The sequence below is a fragment of the Schistocerca serialis genome, chromosome 5 (assembly GCF_023864345.2).
Source record: "Schistocerca serialis cubense isolate TAMUIC-IGC-003099 chromosome 5, iqSchSeri2.2, whole genome shotgun sequence".
Classification (NCBI taxonomy): Eukaryota; Metazoa; Arthropoda; class Insecta; order Orthoptera; family Acrididae; genus Schistocerca; species Schistocerca serialis.
In genome coordinates, this window is record NC_064642.1 from 145180323 (window position 1) to 145202258 (window position 21936).

Sequence of the window (21936 nt, forward strand, 5' to 3'; positions counted from 1 at the left end):
ACCCTCCGTTGTGGTTGCACCTATGGTATGGCTTTCTGTATTGCTGAGGCACACAAGCCTCCCCACGAACGGCAAGGTCCATGGTTCATGGGGGGACATCACACATAAGATGAGCAAATGTTAGTTAATAATTTGAGCAAATTTGTCAATGAAGTACGTAGAATTAGAAGCAGGTGTTTTTTACCAACAGACTTACAAAGGTGACTGTTGTTATCCTTTTTTATGCATGCTTCATAACTGTGACAAAATATTTAAAAAAGTTCTCACAGAGGAGAATTAAAATATGATTCCTGTTATTAGATGTACTGTCTCCTCTGCCACATACACTCTTTCTCTTTAATTCAACACTTACATATTAAAAATCACTTTGCCTTTCAGCAGAAAGGGCAAACAATAACAATATATAAAAATGAGCAAATTACATTACACGTATATTAACTGTGTGAGATTCTCATTATCAGCAACTGGAGAACTGTGACAATCACCCTTTTCTGGGACTGAAAGCTACCACAGATAACCAATTTCAGAATTTTTCACATTTTCTATGATACTTAGGGCATTTGTAAGTATTTCTTCATGTAAAATGTCTTTCTTTTGGTCAGCATTCAAAACCTGAAAAATAAATTAATTTTTGAAAAGAGTAGCAAACAAAAGAAAAAATATTGTGTGTCAAATTGGTTTTGTAGTAACTATACAAATCAATATCACTCTGCTTCCCAGTTTAATATTTTTATCCAATAAGTAAAGGGTTGAAAAAGGGACAGAAGAGGTTGACAGAAGGATACAGGATGACTTAGAATTTCTATTTGGTGTGATGAATGTCAGCTTACTCTAAAAGTAGAAAAATGGAAGGATATTTCAGATGACTAGGTAAAGGAATCCAGTAATGTTTGAATACAGTATCAATGGTGTGTTGCTTGATACAGTCATGTCGATTAAATATCTTGGCATAATATTGCAAGGGGATATGAAATGGAACAAGGGCATAGGTATTATAGTACAGAAGGTGAATGCTCAACTACAGTTTATTGGGAGAATTTTAAGAAAGAAGACCATGTGTAGAACACTAGTGTGATCTATTCTTGAGTACTGCTTGAGTGTTATGGGATCCCTACGAGGTCAGATTAAAGGCAAACATCGAAGCAATTCGTAGGTGTGCTCCTAGATTTGTTACCTGTAAGTCTGATCAACACGCAGGTATAACAAAGATGCTTTGTGAACTGAAATAGGAAGTTCTGGAGGTAAGGCGACATTCTTCTGGTGAAAAACCACGAACATACTTTTTGTGAAAGGGCTTTGAAGACAAGACAAGACAGATTAAGGCTCATGAAGAGTTGTTTTTTACTCACTCCATTTGCAATGAAAGGGAAAGACCAGCTGTGGTACAAGGAACCCTCTGCCATGCACTATGCAGAGGCTTGTGGAGTATGTACATAGACATATATTTAGAGTAAATGGGCGTGTGTAGAGTTGGAAGGGATGGGGAGTTAATAACACAAGTTCCTTGTCTCTGCCAAAGTAACAGCAATTTTGAAGTGCTTATCTGCTGCTCAGATAACTATGCAGTGTGCTCATTTTTTGTTTTTTTGTAATTGTACCGTCTACAAATTACTAGTCCTAGCTCGATAATTGTATCAGGTTGGTGATGTACCATATTTTACATCAAACATCTGCAAAAAGCACTGAACTTAAAACTATTTTACCAAATAAAAATGCTGGTAAATATATTTATGCTCGATTCAGGATAGTTGGTTGAAAAATCTACACAACAGCCAATGCACTCCAATCCAAACAATTTTCTAGACTTTATTTAGTCAATTTTCCTAACAATGGCTGGATTTTCCAAATCATCTGTTACAGAGATCACAAAGTCACTGAAAATCAGTAAGTCATCTGGTTATTACGGTATTTCAATTGAAACAGTAAAACACTGGTATTAGTTGCTTGTGTTACCTTTGTAACCAGTCAATGAATCAAAGTGTATTTCCCGAAAGACTGAACTGTGCAGTACTAACATGTGATTGTAAAATTGGATGTAAGCAAGTAATGTTATTACAGGTACTTCTTTGTCCTTCCTTTATACTGAAAAGTTCTTGAGAAGGCACCTCACAACAGTACACTGAACTACCACTCTGAGAATAACATTTTAACAGCAGCCCAATTTGGCTTCTGTAAAGGGTTCTCTACTGACAAAGTTCTTAAACTTACATGCCAATAAATACAGTCCCTAATGGTGTTTCTGGTTAATATCGAGGATGAACACAATTTTCATATATTGGTTTGTCATGGGTCCGCCAAAGGCGGCACAAAAAATATCCATGTAGTGATGACCGAATACATTTATTTATACAAGATGTGGAGTACTTCTTGATATAGAACAGCAACACTTCTGGCAGCTGAAGACCGGTTAGATTGTCACTGAGTCTAATTTCAATGAACACACTTTACAAAAGTCAAAGTCCCCTAGGATGCTCAGTATTACAGAACAAACTGAATGAATAAGGTTTAAGTCCCATAGGGAGATAAACTAAGCTCATCAGTAGCCATCTGAAAGTTAAACAGGGATATATTTACAAGTCCACAATCTTCCACGACGACAGAGCTCCATCTTCTTTGATGAGGAGGCCACGAACACTCTAACCTAACCTAACCAAAGTCCACAGATGACAGCTCACAGGTTTACAAAGTCAGATATGAATGGCAGCAGTGTCATGGAGGCAGCTCTCAAGTGAGAAATTGGATTGGTGGAATCCTTGTGGAATCGGCATCTGGCAGGGGGAAACTTACTCAGAGTGAACTCATCTCCTCTGGCCTAAACGTTGCCCTAAATACCATTTGCCGCTAGGTTCAGCCGGGCCTGTTTTCGATCACGTGTCTTACGGAAGAGAATAGCTCCATGCGGCCCATGGCTTCTTGCGGCACTTGAGTTGCCTCATGGTGGACGATCAGAGCATGCCATCAATCTTCCAGAAAATTTTCCCCTGTGCGTAAGGCATCTTCAGAGCACTAAAGTGTCACTGGTTGCTGACACTGCAGGTGTTAAGCCTTGGTACAGCAGTTTGCTTTTGAGTGTTCAGCGGAGTTGCAGTTTCCATTGTTTTTCCATAACATTTTTATTACTGACCCAGTCATTATCTTCAGGTGCCATGAGTGGCATAATTATGCATAACTGCTGCCCGGTTGGAGTCCAATCATACAGCAAGAATGCATACCAACTCAACTTGCAGCACCAGAAGAAGATGATTGGATTGGTCATCGAAATACCATGCACAAAAATGGAATTGGCAATTCAGCTGAATACACAAAAGCACTCTAGCACACTATTAAGACCTGATTGATCAATTTTCATATAGACTTCTGCATTCTCATCGAAAGTTGAGAAAGGAATTTTATATTCTGGAGCAAAAGTCTGTATCACATACCAGCAGAAAACTGATAATATTCCAGAACAGAATAAAAGAATACCTCAACGTCCATTCCAACAATTTATCAGAGTATTTGGAATTAGAGTTACACATAGTTTATGCCCCTAACATTTGTATGTTGATAGTGGACTATAAAGTTACATAAATGCTTTGTCCGAATCATTAGTAAAATCATTGACTGATTTGAAAAGGAAGAGGAGGAGGAGGAGGAGGAGGAGGAGGATTAGTGCCTTTTTCCAAAGCACTAAAGTAGTTTTTATCCTAATATACATTATACTTTACAGAATTTGCCTGCAGTGGCTGCTTCTGGCTGTCAATTTATAAAAGAATGGAAAGCAGGGAAAGATTTAATTGCTCATTTTTCCCATGCACCATTTGGAACAATAGAGAAACAGTTTGGAGGTTTTGATGAACCCTCTGTCAAGCACTTAATTTTGACTCGCAGAATAATCACGTAGATGTAGATGTTGAACATGACTTGTTCCACATCTCGGAAGGCTCTTCCAACTGATTGGATTCAGCTACCACAATGCATGTTTGGCTTGTACGACTTGTTTTATGCAGTCTTACCTCACCTATCAATGCACTCTACATGAAATAAATAACAAACCTCTAAAATGAGCTAGAGTGTAGAGCTAAATGAAGAAAGAAAGATACACACATCTACCTTGAAATCTGGCACATACTCAATTTGCCTGTCTACACCCGTCACTACAGTACCATGGAATGGCTCCATTCAAAAGGAACCATCACATACGTTGAAACACTTATCCCAGTGGTAGACGATCAATTCCCATTTTGTAGAATGCAATCGGCCGCTGACGGATCCACAACCACATCCACACTTGCACTTCCTCATCTGACTAAAACTGATGTCCACACATCATTCTTCAGGTCACCAAAAATGTGAAAATCATGCAGTGAAATAGCCAAGCTGTAATGAGGAGGTTGCAGTGTTTCGCAACCAAATCAGCCTTCATCTGATTGGCAATGTGGGGGCAGGCATTATCGTGCAAAAGGATGATTTCGCCCGAAAGCATTCCCGGGTATTTTGACTTAATGGCACGTTGCAGTTTCTGCAAAGTGTCTTCATAGCGCAGCGCATTGATTGTGGTTCTACACTCAAGGAGCAAAGGGGCCCCCAGTCCAAGAAGAAGTTCATCAGGACCCTACCAGAACTAGTGTGAACAGCTTTGGATTTCTTTGGCAGAGGACATGCTGGCTGTTTCCATTGTTGGTTTTGCCATTTACCCCCAGGCTTGAAATGTTGGCACCACATTCCCTGTGACAATACAGAACACAAATGCTTGCTCTTCCTCATCGTACTACAGCAGATGACTCAGACTTGATAGCATTCTGTCCATCTTTTGACCCTCTGTCCAGTGATACAGCACCCGCTGTGTGCAAATTTGCAGTAATGCATGTGATCTTTGATGAAGGCATGCTCAGAGCCATGGCTAATGCTCGCCTTAACATGAATACTATCTTCCGTGATCAGTCAGTCTCCCCTGATAAGGCCGTCCATTTGCCCATGACATCAGGGTTAATGGCTCGATGGACCTGTCCTGGGTGCGGATCGCCTTGCAGTGATGGGCGCCCTTCCTGGAATCTCCTCTGCCACTTGTGCACACACATCAGGGGCATGCAGTGTTTACCATACACAGAGGACAAGTAATGACAAATTTTGCATACTCCAGCACTCTCAGCCGCCATAGAATGAACCACTCATCTCTTCTCTTCTTTGCTTGCCTCCATGTCACAGCTGAATGAACACACTAGACCAGTCATAACCCAACAACTGTGTGAACCTCTGATGTGGCACTATGCCATTTCCCTATATGACAGTATTTAAACATAACAACCATGGGCCCATATTGTTTCTTGACTCATTTGGGAATGTGGGCTCTCGAAATGCTGTACGGTTTTCTGTGATGCTCAATATCTTCCTTGTATTGACTGCCACAGAAATTTGTTGAGCAACTTTGTGGCATTCCTATACTAACTGAATAAACCCAAACCCATAAGGAAGTGTGCAGCCTTCCCCCCCCCCCCCCCCCCCCCCCTTTTCCTGTTTTTAATTCAAGTTGAAAAAATCTCAAGAGATTCACAAAATAATCAGGAATTTTAATTACTTTTTCTCTGAATTCAGCCAATAAAACTTCTCCACTTCTGGATTTATATGGTCATCCCACCATAAAATGCTTCGGACACATAGTTCTAAATACTTGGTGCTTATGGCCAATTGCCTGTTGTGTAGTCAAACAACATAGGACCTTTTCAACTATCTAAACATATAACATTTCATTTACTTTCAGATATACTACTTCTACTAATTCCAATTCAACTGGATCCATGCTTCAAGAAAACATTCACCACCCATCAGTTGATGACATTATCTTATACAGGGAAAGATGACATTTGGAGATCAAGTGTTTCCCAACTGCATGTTATTTAAGTGATTCATAAATGATTCAAGATTTCGAAACAAGGTTTCCAAAAAGTGATGTTATGCATCGCCTGTTAATTTACCAATCTACTGATGAACATGTTCTTTCTTTTTGTGAAATGATGTACAAAAAAGGCAATCACATAATACTTGCCTATTTTTCCAGTGAAACATCTTACAAATTAAGCAATGTGCAGTTTCATCTCCATTGCTATAACAGGATCTGAACTGATGTTGTGACCCTCGCAGAGATTATTTTCTGCTGATTTTTGTGAAAATTTTATATGCATTACATTACTAATTCATGTTTTCAAGAGCTCTAAAATGTCATTACAATAAAGTACATTCCACTTGTAGGATTAAGAAAGGAGATAGAAAAGAAGTAAGTAGCAAACAATACAGCTAAATACTTATTCTGTTGCATACAATCACAGCTGGAACTCACTTAGGTACCTCAACTTAATTTACAAAATATTTGGAGTATCTGTCATTACATAGAACATCTTTTATATTTCTAGTTTCAAAAACTGTTCATACTCGCAATACAGACATGACAACTTTTGAAGTTTTACATAACTTATGATAAATTACATAATTAAAATCATTGAGTGAAAATGAAATGGTTACCTTCCAACTCTTATCAATTAGCTTCTTGAAGTTGTTATAAACTGATCTTTGGAAATTTGTTGTTTCGTATCTCTCTGAACCAAATCCACCACGCTTTTCCATTGCTTCCATGTTCATATCCAGAAAGAAAACTACATCTGGCTTTGGCAACCCAGTCCCAGGTAAGGTGCACCATTTAAAGTCCATTGCCTATAGCAGAAAGTTATGCACACTAACAAGTTTATAACAATAAAACTACTGATGACAGTTACACAAACAAAATAAATTTCACTCAACTGTGAATGCTAAGTAAGTACCAACATTTAATTACACATCACCCAAACCATTTCCTTCTTTACCACATCTTTTCCATTTGTTTGATGAATCTGTATTTCTGAATTTTAGGATCAGATGTTTTTTAGGGGTCCTAAATTAGAGTGGGGTTCTGAGAATTAATTATTTCAACAACGTTGTTGAAAAAATTATAATGTAAACTTTTTTTTATTTCCCATAATATTTTTAAAGGCAGTGTATTTTGTGTTTTGGGGAAGAAGTCAGTATGAAATCTCACACATCCCCAAAAATTAACATAAAACAGTTTGATCTTGAACTGGTATATTAATTTTTTATTGTAATTGAAGTTAGTAATCTACAGTTCTTGCCATATTGAGAAGCAATGATGAATAGATTCTTTGCACACATCTTCACCCCTGAAAGGATCCCTGCACTCTGTTTAACAAATGTCAACTTGTGCTACCTCCTAATCATTCATTCTCAAGTGCATGCACTTTCATGTAGTTTGTTCTCAAGTAACCATTTTATCGCATGTTGTGGAGTGCTCACATGGAGAGTGCCTATTCATTACTTAAGCATAAATCCATAAAACAGCCTAAATGCGACACGTAAATGAATCATTGTCGTACGTTAATCCAGTGTAACTTGTGTATTTTCTTCAACATTTCATTCTAAATCATGAAAAATACCCTTACTTGATCCGTGTCAAAATTCACTCTCCTTGCAGGGCTTCATTTCCCCCTTTCTCTCCGTTTTTCCCCTTTCAAACTTTTACGTGAAAATTCTAATCACTTTATGAATGGATTGGAACCTTTCTTGACAGTAGGTCATTTCTTTTATCAGTTCACAGGAAAGATTGTTCTTGTTGTGCTTCTAGAACAATCAAAATGAAATGCTCTTTTGCTGTGTCAACGTCCCCTTATGTCAACATGTCCTCAGACAGACTCACTAATAATGCTATATTCTGGGGGACATTTTCTACACTGTTGTTCTCAGTAGCTTTGAAATAAACTGTCATACTTTGATAATGAGAATCGATTAATGCACACATTATTTCTTTCTTTTTATTCACCCAGATATGTTTTGACACCTATGCATCATCCTCTGTTGATCAAATTTTATTTCCATAAAGTATAATATAAAGTTTATAATCATTTATCTATTATAAACTTTATATTGTACTTTACAGAAACAAAATTTGATCCTCAGAAGATGGCACACAGGTGTCAAAACATGTCTGACAATAAAAAGAAATAAATAGTGTTTGCATATGACAGATTTTCAAAACAACCCAAATTTTAAATCGCAAACACAGACAAACCTCAAGAGAAGCTTCGAGCCTTAGTAAGATGATTCACAATTAATGTTTCTTATTTCAGAAAAAGAAGGAAAAAAAAAAAATCTTGCAGTGTACTCCAGCCAAGTTTGCTTTGAAGCTCTTCATGAAGATCAGCATTTAGTACATATGGATAAGTTATCCACCGGAAAGACAACTTGAACTGGATGTAGCATGCTTGCAGGCTATTGTCAAAATAGTTTTGAGTTATTTTTGCAAAAGGTAGTTTTATGTTGTCTTATTAGTTGGATGGTCCTAAGAAAAAGGACTGTGCATGTAAACAGAAGAGTTTTATTTCTCTGCACACAATGGCATATTTTACTTGTGAAAGTGTCTCTCTTTCAAACAGACAGATCACCATCAACTGTGTCAGATGGCCTCACTCTATGATGTGCTCAGATTTGGGATTCAAACGAAGCAACCATGCATAGTGATAAAGAATTTCTGGAGTGCTTCTCTTCCAAGTGAAACACTGGTGACGAAACTTTCTTTAATCATCAGGATTTATATCAGCTACCACTGAGTCATGTGCCACTGCATAATAACACTTTAATGACCTTGCCTGTGGATATTCACATCAGTACTTGTCTCAAACCATGATACATTGATTTTCTTCTGACTGACAGCCACAAATGTAATTTCTACTAGTCAAAACTGGCCTTACTCTTGAAAGCAACAAAAATTGCATACTCTACTCTCCTTGTGCGCTTCATGAAATTCCATGAGCTTCCATCATACTACATTTTTGTGTTCTGTTCACATAGTGTTTCTTTATGTTATCTGAAAAATGCTTGCTTTTGACCAATTTTCAAATAATACTGTCCAGAATATCTCATGATATTTGATACTTTTTCCATCCACAATGGAGTGAACATAGCACCATACTAGGCCTCACACATTTAAATTCACATCCATTCTCTGCTAACTGCTGTGCAGTGCATGGCAGATGGTACTTTTCCCTGTAGAAATTATTAGGGCTTTTTCCCCATTCCATTCATATATGTATTGCGGGAAGAAAAATTGCTTAAATACCTCTGTGTGCTGTAATTAGTCTAACCTTGTCTTCAGCATCCCTATAGGAGCGCTATGTAGAGAGAAAGTACTTGCCTAGATTCGTCACTTACAGTGGCTTCTTGAAACTCACTAAGTAGGCTTTCAAGAAATGGTTTTTCTTTGCTACCCTCAGTCTCAAGTCTTGTACAATGCATGAGTGTCTGGATCTGGTGGCACTAACTGCCTTTACATATTACTAGATTTTTTTAAGAGTTCTTTCAATAATATGTTGTGCCTGTAGTTACTGAAGGCTTCACACATTACCCTCTTGACAGTCAAACATATTTCCTTCAGCATCTCTCTATTTGTAGCTGTATCTGAGTTTTACACCTAGTGGCAGTAGTCTGTTTCTCTAGAAGTTTCTTTGTAGTGACTTTATATCGTGGAGCATCCCTCTCCTTATGAACTATTCTACTTGCTAAATATCTATCAGTACACAGTCAACTTTTCTTTCAAACTTAAAGTTCTTCTATGTGCTCCTTTCCAGAGCTAAACATTTAAAATTCCTCATTGACATTCGAGCAAATAAACTTTTCTACTTGTTTTATTGTCCTTTATGTTTTCGAAGTCATCTTACTATAATTGGCTCATCGTCGCTAATACCATAACTGATCGAGATCCACTTGTTGTAGTATACAGTACATATAATTACAACACATCACGCTAAACTGTAATTTTATTTCGTTGTTATCTATTTATTACCATGCCTCTATTGTTTAACAACATTTAAGATACTGTAGAAAATAGTCTAATGGAATTTTTATTCCGCCTTATAAAATTATGCTGACAAATGTTCATGAAGTACTTGCTTTAAATACACCCGATGGGGTAGCTAATTGTGTACAGATTAATTAGTGTTGATGACGAACTAGTCCTGTTCTCGGCAAATGAAATATTAATATAATTCTGAACAAAATTGGCGTATTGTAAAATTGATTGTTAAAAATACTCATCATGTAACGTTTAATAATGAAACAATCTTTATTTTATGAAATTTCTATTGAGCATCCTGTCTTGTTTAAATGATTTTTTACAGCTCTTTACTGTGAAGTGCTTAAAATACCACTTCACATATTACCTATGATCGTTTATATTGTCAAAATGTTATATAAGTGACAGCAGCTGCGACCACAAAGAAAGAGGAGAGTAGTGGCAGTAGAATGAATGCAAGTGAGAGTCTCAGTAGTACTTGTTATGGAATTCAGTGCAGTTGTGTAATGGAGAAGTGAAGTTCCAAAGCTACAAATAGATCAGTTCTAGAGACAATGCTGCTAACTATGAGCCTCCTTGTAACTTTGGGAGGAATGCAAGTCTTATAAACTTTCTCTGCCTGTTGCTGGAATGATCCAAGTACAACCTCAGAGACCAGACAACAGACCTCATTTTGTTCCAACATGCACAACAATATGCGGTAGGTTACAACCTGTTTCCTCAATGGTCACCGGAACAGCCTCTTTGGCATGCTGAATGCACAAGGTATTCTTACACAGGATTTCACCTTCTCTGGTATTGCATGGGAGTCAATATCACCAGAGGCAGTGGCCAGCTCTGATCACTGAGCACTGATCCAGCCCAGTACTCGAACAGTACGGCATGTGACATATTGGTGAACAGTTTTTGAGTGATCAAGAGAACTTTTTTCAACTATGTTGTTGTATAGTTTCCATTTGCTATACACTAAGGGTTGACACGTTTTTCTTGCTTTAAACTGAGCAAGAACAGAGTTGTATATGGAATGTCAGCTTACCTGCATATGAAAATTTTCCACAGGACATGTTTCCGAAGATTCAATGGTACACATATTAGTAAAGAAATTTCGAGAGACTGGATCCATGTTGGTCACAAGAGGTCTAGGAAAGAAACGTTGAAATCATTACACCATTTAGCACTTCAGGCTGCTGTTCAGCACCATCTCCTCACAGAGCTATGCACAACCTCAAAGAAAAAAACTGACAAAGGAATGGTAGTGCATCGACTGACAATTTAGATTCTGTTGTTTGAAATCAGTACAGCAACTGGCTGTTGCAGTTTGTGCATGATGGAGAGGTTAATCCTAAAATGCTCCTTTTTCGATGAAGAATTACAGTCTTTATCAGTGTACGTGAAACTGCAGAACAATGAACAGTGAAGTTCTGAAAATCCTCATCAGTTACACAAAGCCCAAGACTCTCAGAATGATGTAAAAACACTACTAGTAGTGTGATATGCAATTAGTGCAACAAAATTTTGGACAGATCTCTTCATACTAAACCATAAATTTTGATACATTAGTGAATAAAAGACTTTTTTTTTTCAGAGAGCTAACAACATACAGGACAATGGCAACAGTACACATTGTGAGTGTGTCTAATAGTGTTACAAGTTGTTTTTGATGAAACAATTGAGCCATGGCATCTCCCCTGATATTGATCCTTGCCTCGTTTTGATCTTTGGTTGTTGATTGCTACTTGAGCAAGAAGTGGTGTAATCTGGCACAGAGAAAAGGGCTCTCTGGAGAGAGGTGTGGGCAGTATAAGCCTAGCAAATGCCCCGCAAAGTGGTTGTTGTTTTGGCCAGTGTCAGCAGTACTTACGGTGTGTTGTGGGCTAGTTGGGGAACCTAGGCACTTGGAGTCCATCAACAGCTGTTGCTAACTGGACCTTGTTCACTTATCTGCTTCTTGGAGAATTTATGCTATCAAATGTGGACCCTGAGAAATATTTTAAAGTGAGTTTCCTGTGCTTACTTTGTTTTATTTAGACATGTTTTCTGGCCTCAACATCTGCACATGTGTTTACCCTTAAATTTTTTAAGTGCACTTTGCTTTTGAACTCTGAGTTCATATTTGTAATTTATTACATGGGTCCGTGTTACAATCCATTAAGTTCAGAGTGATGCTGAATAGTAATTCAAGTTATTCACACCAGGGTTTGAGTAATATCACTGACATTGTTACCCTGAAAACCTGTGATCATTGTGGGTGTTTGTTGTTTCACCCTCTCTTAACACTGTCATTTAGTCTGTTCCAGGCACCACTGTGTATTACCAAGCAGAGGTCATATTTGACAGCGCTGTTATTCCAACAAACATTTTCTGCAGAGTTTTGGGTGTTGCCTCTGCACAGGATAAGAAATGACTAAGTCAGATTTATAACTGGGTATTTTGCGAATTAGTTTTATGGAAATTTTGATGTAGCTTTGACACAAGCATTCTTGGGTCATTCACTTGTTCTGCCTGTAGCAGCCCATGCATCTGTAATTTATCTTTGGTACACTCAGTTGAGACTGTGTCACTGCATTTAGAGCTTCAGTGGGGTGTTCTGGCCTTAGTTGTGTTCATTTGATTTTGCATGCGTACAGTTGGGGTCTCTGTAATTTAAAATTTATTAATGTACGCTCTGTACACCAGGAGTCTATGCTAAACTTGATTGCTTGTCGGCCCTGTACTGCTATGTGCATGTGTCAGTGTTCGAGCCTCTTTGTGGCTTATGATTCTTGTTTCGCACGCCCGTGGTCTAGTGGTACACTGTTTGTCCCTCCACCAGCTGTCCTCTGCCAGCTGTCAGAGGATCAGGCTAGCAAGGCATTAACTGTGTCTAACATTGTGTGTGACCATGTTATTGGAACCCACTCCATGTACGTAATACAAGATAAGTTGTATTGTTTTGTTTCACCCCTCAGAGTCTTTGACACAATTTTGAAGTGTTTGCTTTAATAGCTTGTGCTCTCCAAGGGGTCACTAAATTCTATGTTAAAGAAAAGGATTCTAATTTTGTATGTTACCATACTTCCAGGTTGCTCACTGAAACTGGTACTTATTACTGGTCTTGTATTTTTATATTTTTAAAAGAAAAAAGGTTCTTGTTTAAATGCTTTCCTAAAAATGTTGTTGGGCATGAAGAACTTTGCCTGCGGGATTCACTAAAGAGTATCGGTTCTTCTTGTCCCTGCTAATAGTGATTATCATGTATTGTTCAAAATAATTTTAATAAGTAGGAGTTGTGATCCCCTATTCTTTCTGGTTCGAGTTCTTGCCTTTACTGCCATCATCTTGTTCTTTCTGCAGGCAAATTTTTATTAGTATGTTTGCACCCTTTGGGGCTTATATGTTGTGCATAAGTTTCGGGTTTGTGAAATGAAGTGTTACTTGCGGATGTCTTGCCCTCTAAGGTGCTGCTGTTAGATCATCCAAATAAATTTTTCTTTAAATTAAATTATTGTTTTTCTAACTGAAAGCTATACATTGTAGTATTAAAATTGTAAACTTTATTTGAGTTTAAAGAACCTTTATATTTCCTAGTGAAGTTTATTACATGTTTTAATTATGAAACCTTTTATGAATAAATCACTTTGTGTGCAATAAATGGTGAACGACGATCCAAACCTTGGGATCCAGTCCTTCCACTAAATACTTACTGGTGATTTTGGGGCGCTGAGGTTTCCCCATCAAGCATCACTGACTGGCCTTCTCATTCCCCAAATATAAATACATACAAGCTTAACTTTGAGGGATATCAAATAATAAGATGAAGCCAACAATCCACATATAATGAACAGGTACAATACAGTATTCCAGCTTGTGATTTCAAGAATTTTTGCAGCTGAAGTTCGGCAAGGGTTTGACATCGTGTTGACAAGGTGTCACTTCGCACTTACTGCAGAGAGACATAATTTTAAGCAGCTGCTAAAAATAAAGGTAAGCTCAATTTATATGTACTGCATCTCAAGTTATGAACAACTCTGGAATGATATGCTGAGTCGTCTGGTGGCAGCTACTGAGAGAACTAGCTGATGTATATATTGAGTCAACTGCAGATGTACTCTTCTGTCATACATGAAACATTATATTACATCCACTGTGTAGCAAAATCAAAGGCTCACTTTTTCGAAACCCCACTAATTGTCTCCGACGGTGATGCATAGATTTGAGGTTTGGCTCAAAGAAAGGTGTCAGCACCCTTCTTCCTCTGTAATAGTGCAAAAGCATGGCACCTTGAGACACCATTGGCAATGCTTCAAACAGCAAGGTGTCAACAAAAAACTCGGAAGTTCATATGAGTTGTAAGGTGGGTTAGTGTTGTCACACTGGCACCAAATTTCACAAGAATTCTGCCCAATGCCACTGTAGAGATGTCACATGGTGAGAAAGTCATCACAGCCCAACTTCCTCACATTTCACCCCTTCTTTTGATGTCTCTGAGAAGGAGATCAGAACTGCAACACATAGCATTGAACTAATCTGGTTTACTTATGGGTGGCTGACAATAACATTTCAGATACATTGATACACAGAACCAACACGAAAAGGCCTCAGTGGTTGGCATAAAGGACATCAATGAAACCATGCCTTTCCCTGAGGCATTGATTCACACACATTTTGCAGTCAAAAACAACAGTCTGCAGTGCAGTGAGCAACAGGAAGATGTTCTTGACAACCTTTGACACTGCTAACACCCTTGGATATTTCAACCCTTCTCTAAGGACATTGTGGTGCTGCACCCCCTCTGAAAGTGCTCACACCCCTTTGGAACGTAGCCTGACTGCAAGCTTTGCTCTTGTGTACATGCTGGAAGCACTAGGGATTGTTCAAAACCAATCAACAAAATTTGGACATAATCCAAACCAGCAAAGGGTACTTATGCTTTTTCAACACTCCTTTTTCTGCCCTCCTGTGATGTGATCATCTGGCAGTGCAACATTAAAACATTTCAGATACATTGATACACAGAACCAACACGAAAAGGCCTCAGTGGTTGGCATAAAGGACATCAATGAAACCATGCCTTTCCCTGAGGCATTGATTCACACACATTTTGCAGTCAAAAACAACAGTCTGCAGTGCAGTGAGCAACAGGAAGATGTTCTTGACAACCTTTGACACTGCTAACACCCTTGGATATTTCAACCCTTCTCTAAGGACATTGTGGTGCTGCACCCCCTCTGAAAGTGCTCACACCCCTTTGGAACGTAGCCTGACTGCAAGCTTTGCTCTTGTGTACATGCTGGAAGCACTAGGGATTGTTCAAAACCAATCAACAAAATTTGGACATAATCCAAACCAGCAAAGGGTACTTATGCTTTTTCAACACTCCTTTTTCTGCCCTCCTGTGATGTGATCATCTGGCAGTGCAACATTAACATACGAATCAATAAAACGGCACAGGGTTCCTCTAAGACCCCACAGTTCGGTATCACCCTTGGTGCCATCTATGCAACTATGCTGAGCATGTTACAAATGTATCTGTCAGAGACCTTGACACCAATTCAGCCTGGTGGCTGCTCTAGTGTCTGAAGGTAGGCAAACCCCACCCCTTAAACATGAAGGGGTTGCCTAACCCTCATGAACTAGAGCAGCCATCAGGCAGATTTGGGTGGCACTGATGATGTTACCGAACTGGAGGGGTCTTAGAGGCACCCTCCACCGTTTTATTCGCACAAAGTACCCTTTGCTGCTTCAGATCACATTCAAATTTTGTGAGAATGGTTTTGAATGGTCCCTAGTGGTTCCAACCTGTACACAAGAGCCAAAAATTGCAGTCGCACTGCACTCCGTAGGGGTGTGATCACATTCATTGGGTAAGCAGATGGACAATGTCCTTAGAGAAGGGTTGAAATGTCCAAGGGTGTCAACAGTGTCAAAGGTTGTGAAGAACATCTTCCTGCTGCATATCCCACAGTGAAATGTCATTTACGACCACAAACTGTGTGAGAATCAATGCCCTAGGGAAAGGGTTGGTTTCATTTATGCCCTTTATGCCACCCTGTGAGGCCTTTTTGTGTTGATGGTGAGCAGCGATGTGTCTGAAATGTTTTCCTCAGCCACTAATATGAAAACTGTGTGATTTCTATGCTGGATGACTAGTTCTGACTTCCATCGCAGGAGCGTCAAAAGAAGTTTGAAATGTGGATAAGAGAGGCTGCGATGACATTCTCATTGTGGTAACATCCATGGTGGCTTTAGGCAAAACTGTGGTAAAATTTGGTGCCAACGTGACATCATTAACCCACCTTACATCTCACAAGAACTCCCGAGTAGTGGCCCATTTTTTCACCTGTTTCAACATTCTGAAACATCTCCAAGCCCGATGTGATTTCGCAGGGCACCATGCTTTTGCACCATCATAGAGGAAAGTTGTAGGCATCCTTCAAATCTATGCATCACAATGGGAGATAATTAGTGGGGTTTTGAAAATGTAATCCTGTCATTCTGTTGCACATTGTAGTTGTGGGCTGTATTTGATTGAAAGATCATAATAGTACTGGAACAATAATGTCCATGGGACACCTCAATGACCAAGACACATACTTTGCGATGACATAGCCAGCAAGAAGTAAAGGCAGCTACTCCCTGCTACCCCCGCCCCCCCCCCCCCCCTCCTACGGGGAAGGCAGTGGGGGCAAGGGGAGGGGGAAGAACTCGGCAAAGCAAACTTGCATCCTGCACCGAAAGGAATATTGTTTAGAAACAACTTTAAGAAAGCCAAAACGGGTTAAGGATATTAACTAGTAGTAAATGTAGTAAGAGCTATTTGTTGTGAAATCTCAAACATGTTTCTCCATTTTTCACTATTCTCCTTGCAGCTGACAATTCTTAAAGTTTCCAGCAGTGATGTAGCTTCAGTGTGTGATTTTTTAGCAAGTAATATCAAAAACTACGCAAAATGTGAATATAGAAAATATTTGCAGTTATCTGAACATTAATTGCCTGAGCGCAATTCAAAATATACAAATCACTTACAAACTATACTCTCTCCGTTAATTACAAAGTGCTCATAGATGACATTATACAATACTGTTTAGCACTATTGTGTTTTATTCATTTTAAAACACAGTTTTTCATTTGGTATGACTTTTATTTTGTAAGAAATTGTGCTTTGTTTCCTGGTCCCACAAAACTAATATGAGTGGTCCCCCCCCCCCCCCCTCCTCCCCACCCAGTTTACATCTTGCATGTGTTCGCATAGTGGAGATAGTAAACATTATAGTGACAGTCCACACAGAAAATACAGAGTGCAGGACACAGAATACTACTACCCACTTAATTACGCTCATATATGAACCCACCATTACCAAACAAGCAATGGTCATCACAACAACCATCAAACATTCAATGGTCAAATAGAATTAAACAAATTAACTCTTCTTCATATGCACTTTGCAATTTTCTTAAAGTATACAAGTTCAGTATTAGAGTTTTGGCATAGACACTTAAAATGTTTTAGCTATTTTAGAATTTTATGCAGTAAAATTAAAATGTAGTAGCCAACATACCTCCTTTGCTGCAGAATAGGCCACATTTGAATATGCATATCGATCAATAACCAGCGTAACTCCATTTTGTAATGCAGATTTTATTTTTGGTCTATTAGGAAAGAAATAAACAATATCATGATTACATTTAAAGAATAGATTTCAACTTAAATAACAATCAACAAAAAATGATAGCTCACAAAGCTGGAACAGTGAGATTGTTGCATTCAATATGGTTGTGATGCATGTGAAATGTACACATGTGAAAATGTCAGGTGCTTTCATATGAAATACATTATGCAATTAAATCTTAAATTTTTTCACCCTTGTTTAATCTTCCTTCAGTAATCATCTATTCAATTAATATCCAGAAATTTACAACGATGATTTCTACCCATAGTTCTTCACAATTGTCGAAACTACACAACTGCATCACCAAATACAGATATCAAACTAGATTGGCAGATGCCACAGATTATCCTAAAGCTCTTACCCTCTTTTGGAACATAGGTTTCACTAAACAAAAAATGACAGCTGTCAGTGTGTAATTGAAGAGTACAATCAGAACCAGATGTGAAGCGCATATTCTAACTTGTTTCTTACTTTGGCATTAACAAATACTGCACCACGAACACACCAGAAACATTACATACTCAAAACATAACCAATGGGCTCCCATTGTCACCTATTATTGCCAATTTGTTCAACAAAGATTTCAAGGAATGTGCCTTAGAGTGCATTGAAACCCAAGAGTTTTTTCATATATTTGGCTTCATGGAAGTGAGAATTTAAATGGAATTTTAGAACATCTGTATTCAATACATCCAAATATTTTATTCATAATGGAGGTGTAGAAGGATGGCTGCTTTCCCTTTCTCTATTTGTTCGTCAGGAGGAAGACTGATGGTACATTGTGACACGCACTGTTTATGAGAAGGCAACTTACACTGACTTGTACCTACAGGCTCATAGTTGTCAATATCCGGCTCAATGTGAAGAGGTACTTCATAACTTGGTTCACAGGGCCCACATCATCTCAGACCCTGAAAGTTTGTTAGATGAGCTAGCCTATCTCGAAGTCAAGCCTTACACAGAGAGCATTTTTAACAGGATTGCTTGTATTCTATGGAAATATGATGTGAAATGTGTTTTTCTACCAGCATCTAAAATTAGGGTCCTTATAGGACCCATAAAGGATGATTTTAGTTGTCATACGGTGAATGTCTATCACATTCCTTGCAGTTGTGTCATGCCAATGGGCCAGACCATAGAAGAGCAATGTACTAAGCATTAGAGTCATACACACTTACAATGGCCGAGTGAATCTGCTATTGCAGAACATTGCCTTGGCATTGATCATTTTATGGGCTGTAACAACATGGAGATTCTGACATGCAGTACTCTCACCATTCAAACTAGAGTACAACTGAAATGTGTCAAACAGGAGCAACAATCTGGAGTGGTACAAGGAAAGGAGAGGGACAACAGCCTAGACGGGAAGAGGGATCAGTGCTGCCTAACAGAGTGTGCAGGGGCCAGAGGTAGCACAACAAAGCTGCTAGGCACAGCATCGGGAGGCTTTGAGGGAGACAGATGGATGGCAAAACTGAGCTGAAAGGAAAGGAGCAGAGAAGGGGAAGAGACCAGTGATTGCACTGGCAGAGAGCAGCACACATTGAGGTTGAGGAGACTTGAACTGGGAGAAAGTGGCAGGACAGAGGGGACAGAATAGTTGGGTAGAGGCTGTAGGGTCAGTACATCACCAGAGGCTGAGGCCGCAACGATTTGGGGAGTGGGGAATGTGTTGTAAGGATAATTCTCATCAGTGCAGTTTAGAAAAGTTGGTAGCAGAAAGGAGGTTCTAAATGGGTTGGGTTGTGAAGCAGCCGTTGAAAACTAAAATGTTATATTCAGCTGCATGCTGTGTCACAGGGTGGTCAACTTTGCTCTTGGCCCCAGATGGTGGGCAGCTGGTTGGTAGTCATACCAATATGAAAAGCTGAGCAATGTTTACAGCAGAGATTGGTAAATGACACAGTTGCATTCACAGCATAGGATAATCCTGTGACATGACTGGAACAAGGAGTATTGTGTGTGTTGACTGGGCATGGCTTTCACTTGGTCCTTCTACAGGTATATGACCCCTATGGCAAGGGGTTGGAATTTGTGGTGGCATAGGGATAGACTAGCATATTGTGGAGGTTGGGTGGGTGACAGAACAGCACTTGGGAGAATAACGTATTGCAAGGTTCACAGGTTAAATACTGTTTCTCAATACAAGTTAAATACAGAGTTCTCACAACAGAATGTTGACAGTGGAGGGAGTACTATTTACTACACCACACAGTCATAGATGTTTCAATTTTATTCATAGTATTTTTATGGATTTTTTGGCGCAAATTATATCAACAAACAGCATTGTGCATGTGGTTGGTAGGAGAAATATCAAACAGGTTTGGCTTTAGCTATTTTAGTAGTAATCATAAGTGCTGAAGAAGCAAAACTCATTTGGTTGTTCAATAGCAGTTCAAGATGGCTCTTCTGGTGAATAGGTTTCTAGTATTGCAACCTGAAAATGTTCGTCCTTGCTCTCTTAAGTGCGGTATTTCCACATCAAAGGAATATTTGCGATCAGTGTGCAAACAATCCTGTCCAAAGATAGTGTGTGTTTTCTGTGCTTTCCAGAATCTACAATGCTCCTATAGGCTCAAGTATACAGATACACACATTTTTCTTATAACAATATAATGAGAAGGAAAGTTGCTACTCACCATACATCGGAGATGCAGAGTCACAGATAGGCACAACAAAAAGACTCACAATTATAGCTTTTGGTCATTAAGGCCTTTGTCAAAAATATACACACATACATACATGCACACACACACGCACGAAACACAACTCACACACACAACTGTGGTCTCAGGCAATTGAAACTACACTCAGAATATTCCTTCTCATAATATTGTTACATTCAATCCTGGGTTTTTGTGTTTTTCTTATGCAATATAAGGCACACTGTGCAAGTGAACTTATACATTCAGCTTTTATTCCAGGGGATTGTAACTGAAAAATTCTTGCCTATTGTCTTCTGTGTTGTAGTAAGCCTCTAAATAACTTTTTCGCTTTCAGGACTTCCCTATTCTGGTTGCCAATTTGCCAATGAATGGCAAAACATATCTTTTCTTGGCTGGAATTTGAGAAGTTATAAAGTTCTTGATAAAAATCAATTATGGACACAGGAATTAACAGCAGACAGTGTACCAAGAAGTAGAACCCATCATGTTAATGGGGAAACAGATGCTCCAAAGCAGGGTCTGAAAGGGTTTGTGAATGTGCCCTTCAATAGTGACTTCCACACTTAGATGTTCACCATCAATCACACGGCTGTTAATGGATATTTTACAGACTCATGCCACCAAGCAAAAAGTACTTTGAATCAATTTGATATTCTATCTGCACCATTTCAAACATGACATCAGTCCTTTCAATTTTAAGTAAGAATAAACTACTTTGTTTGCAAACACCATTCTGCTATCGCTAAACTTTTTAGCAATGCTACTAGCATCAAGTCTATTTCATTATTTCTGTGAAACCACAATCTTTGGTGTGGTCACACAACTCTGTGGGGCCTAATTCACCAGTCTTGGGATGGATATGGTATGACCACTTTCAACAGAATACCTCCTGTCCAATTGGGTTATATAAAAACATAACAGACAAACCAGCTTAAAGGGAAAATTATACCATATGATTCCATTGATTTGCTTGGTTATCAAAGGAGTCCAACCTGGTAACCACACCCTGAACCAATATGAGAACCTTCTTTGCCTTGAAGACAGGAAGTTGACACACCAATATTTTGTAGTGGTAACATCAAACCCTGCTTCAGAAGATAAACAACCCAGTGTCTACTACATATTGCTATGAATCACAGGGAGAATACCTCAACAACACTATGAAAATGATAGATTGTTACACCCGCAGAGATGTTGAGTCACAGAAAGATTTAACAAAAAGACTACTTAACCGGTAAGTTTTCGGCCAGGACCTTCTTTTGCTATAGACAACATATACAAACACATTCACACAAACACAGTTCACACGCATATGACCACTGTCTCTGGCTTCAAGGTCAGACTATGAGCAACTGCACATGGTGGGAGAAGCAATTTGGGTGGTGGGGTAAGAAGACGGTTTGGGTGGAGGGGGGCATGGAGAGTAGGGTACAGGTGGAGGAGTGTAAAGTATTGTTCGTCGGAGCATATGGAGAAGAGGTGGAGAGAGGGTAGGGCAGCTACATGCAGTCAGGAGGTTAGATGGAGGGTGGGGTGAGGACAGAAAAGGAGAAAAGTAAACAGACAGTGGGTGCACTTGTGAAACAGAAGGCTGTGGAGTGGAAACAGGGAAAGGATAGGTGGGTGAAGGACAATGATGGCAGAGAGCTTGTTGATTGTCATGCCCACATAGAATGAAGCACAATGGCTACAGCTTAGCTTATAGATCACATGACTAGTTTCACCTGTAGCCCTGTCTTTGAAGGGGTTG

The 21936-nt window shown here is 39.0% G+C and overlaps 1 protein-coding gene across 4 annotated transcripts in view; it reads right to left on the reverse strand.

Moving 5' to 3' along the window:
- Positions 1-205: 205 nt before the first annotated feature.
- LOC126482338 (thymidylate kinase) overlaps positions 206-21936 on the reverse strand; it is a 60620-nt gene continuing 38889 nt past the window's right edge. For all 4 annotated transcript variants that reach the window (XM_050106413.1, XM_050106412.1, XM_050106411.1 and 1 more), the window contains 3 exons: positions 17410-17500; positions 6499-6687; positions 206-612 (listed from right to left, as the gene is read on the reverse strand). In XM_050106413.1, coding sequence (XP_049962370.1) covers positions 505-612; positions 6499-6687; positions 17410-17500 — 388 coding nt within the window. In that variant the 3' untranslated portion in view covers positions 206-504. The remainder of the gene's footprint in view (positions 613-6498; positions 6688-17409; positions 17501-21936) is intronic.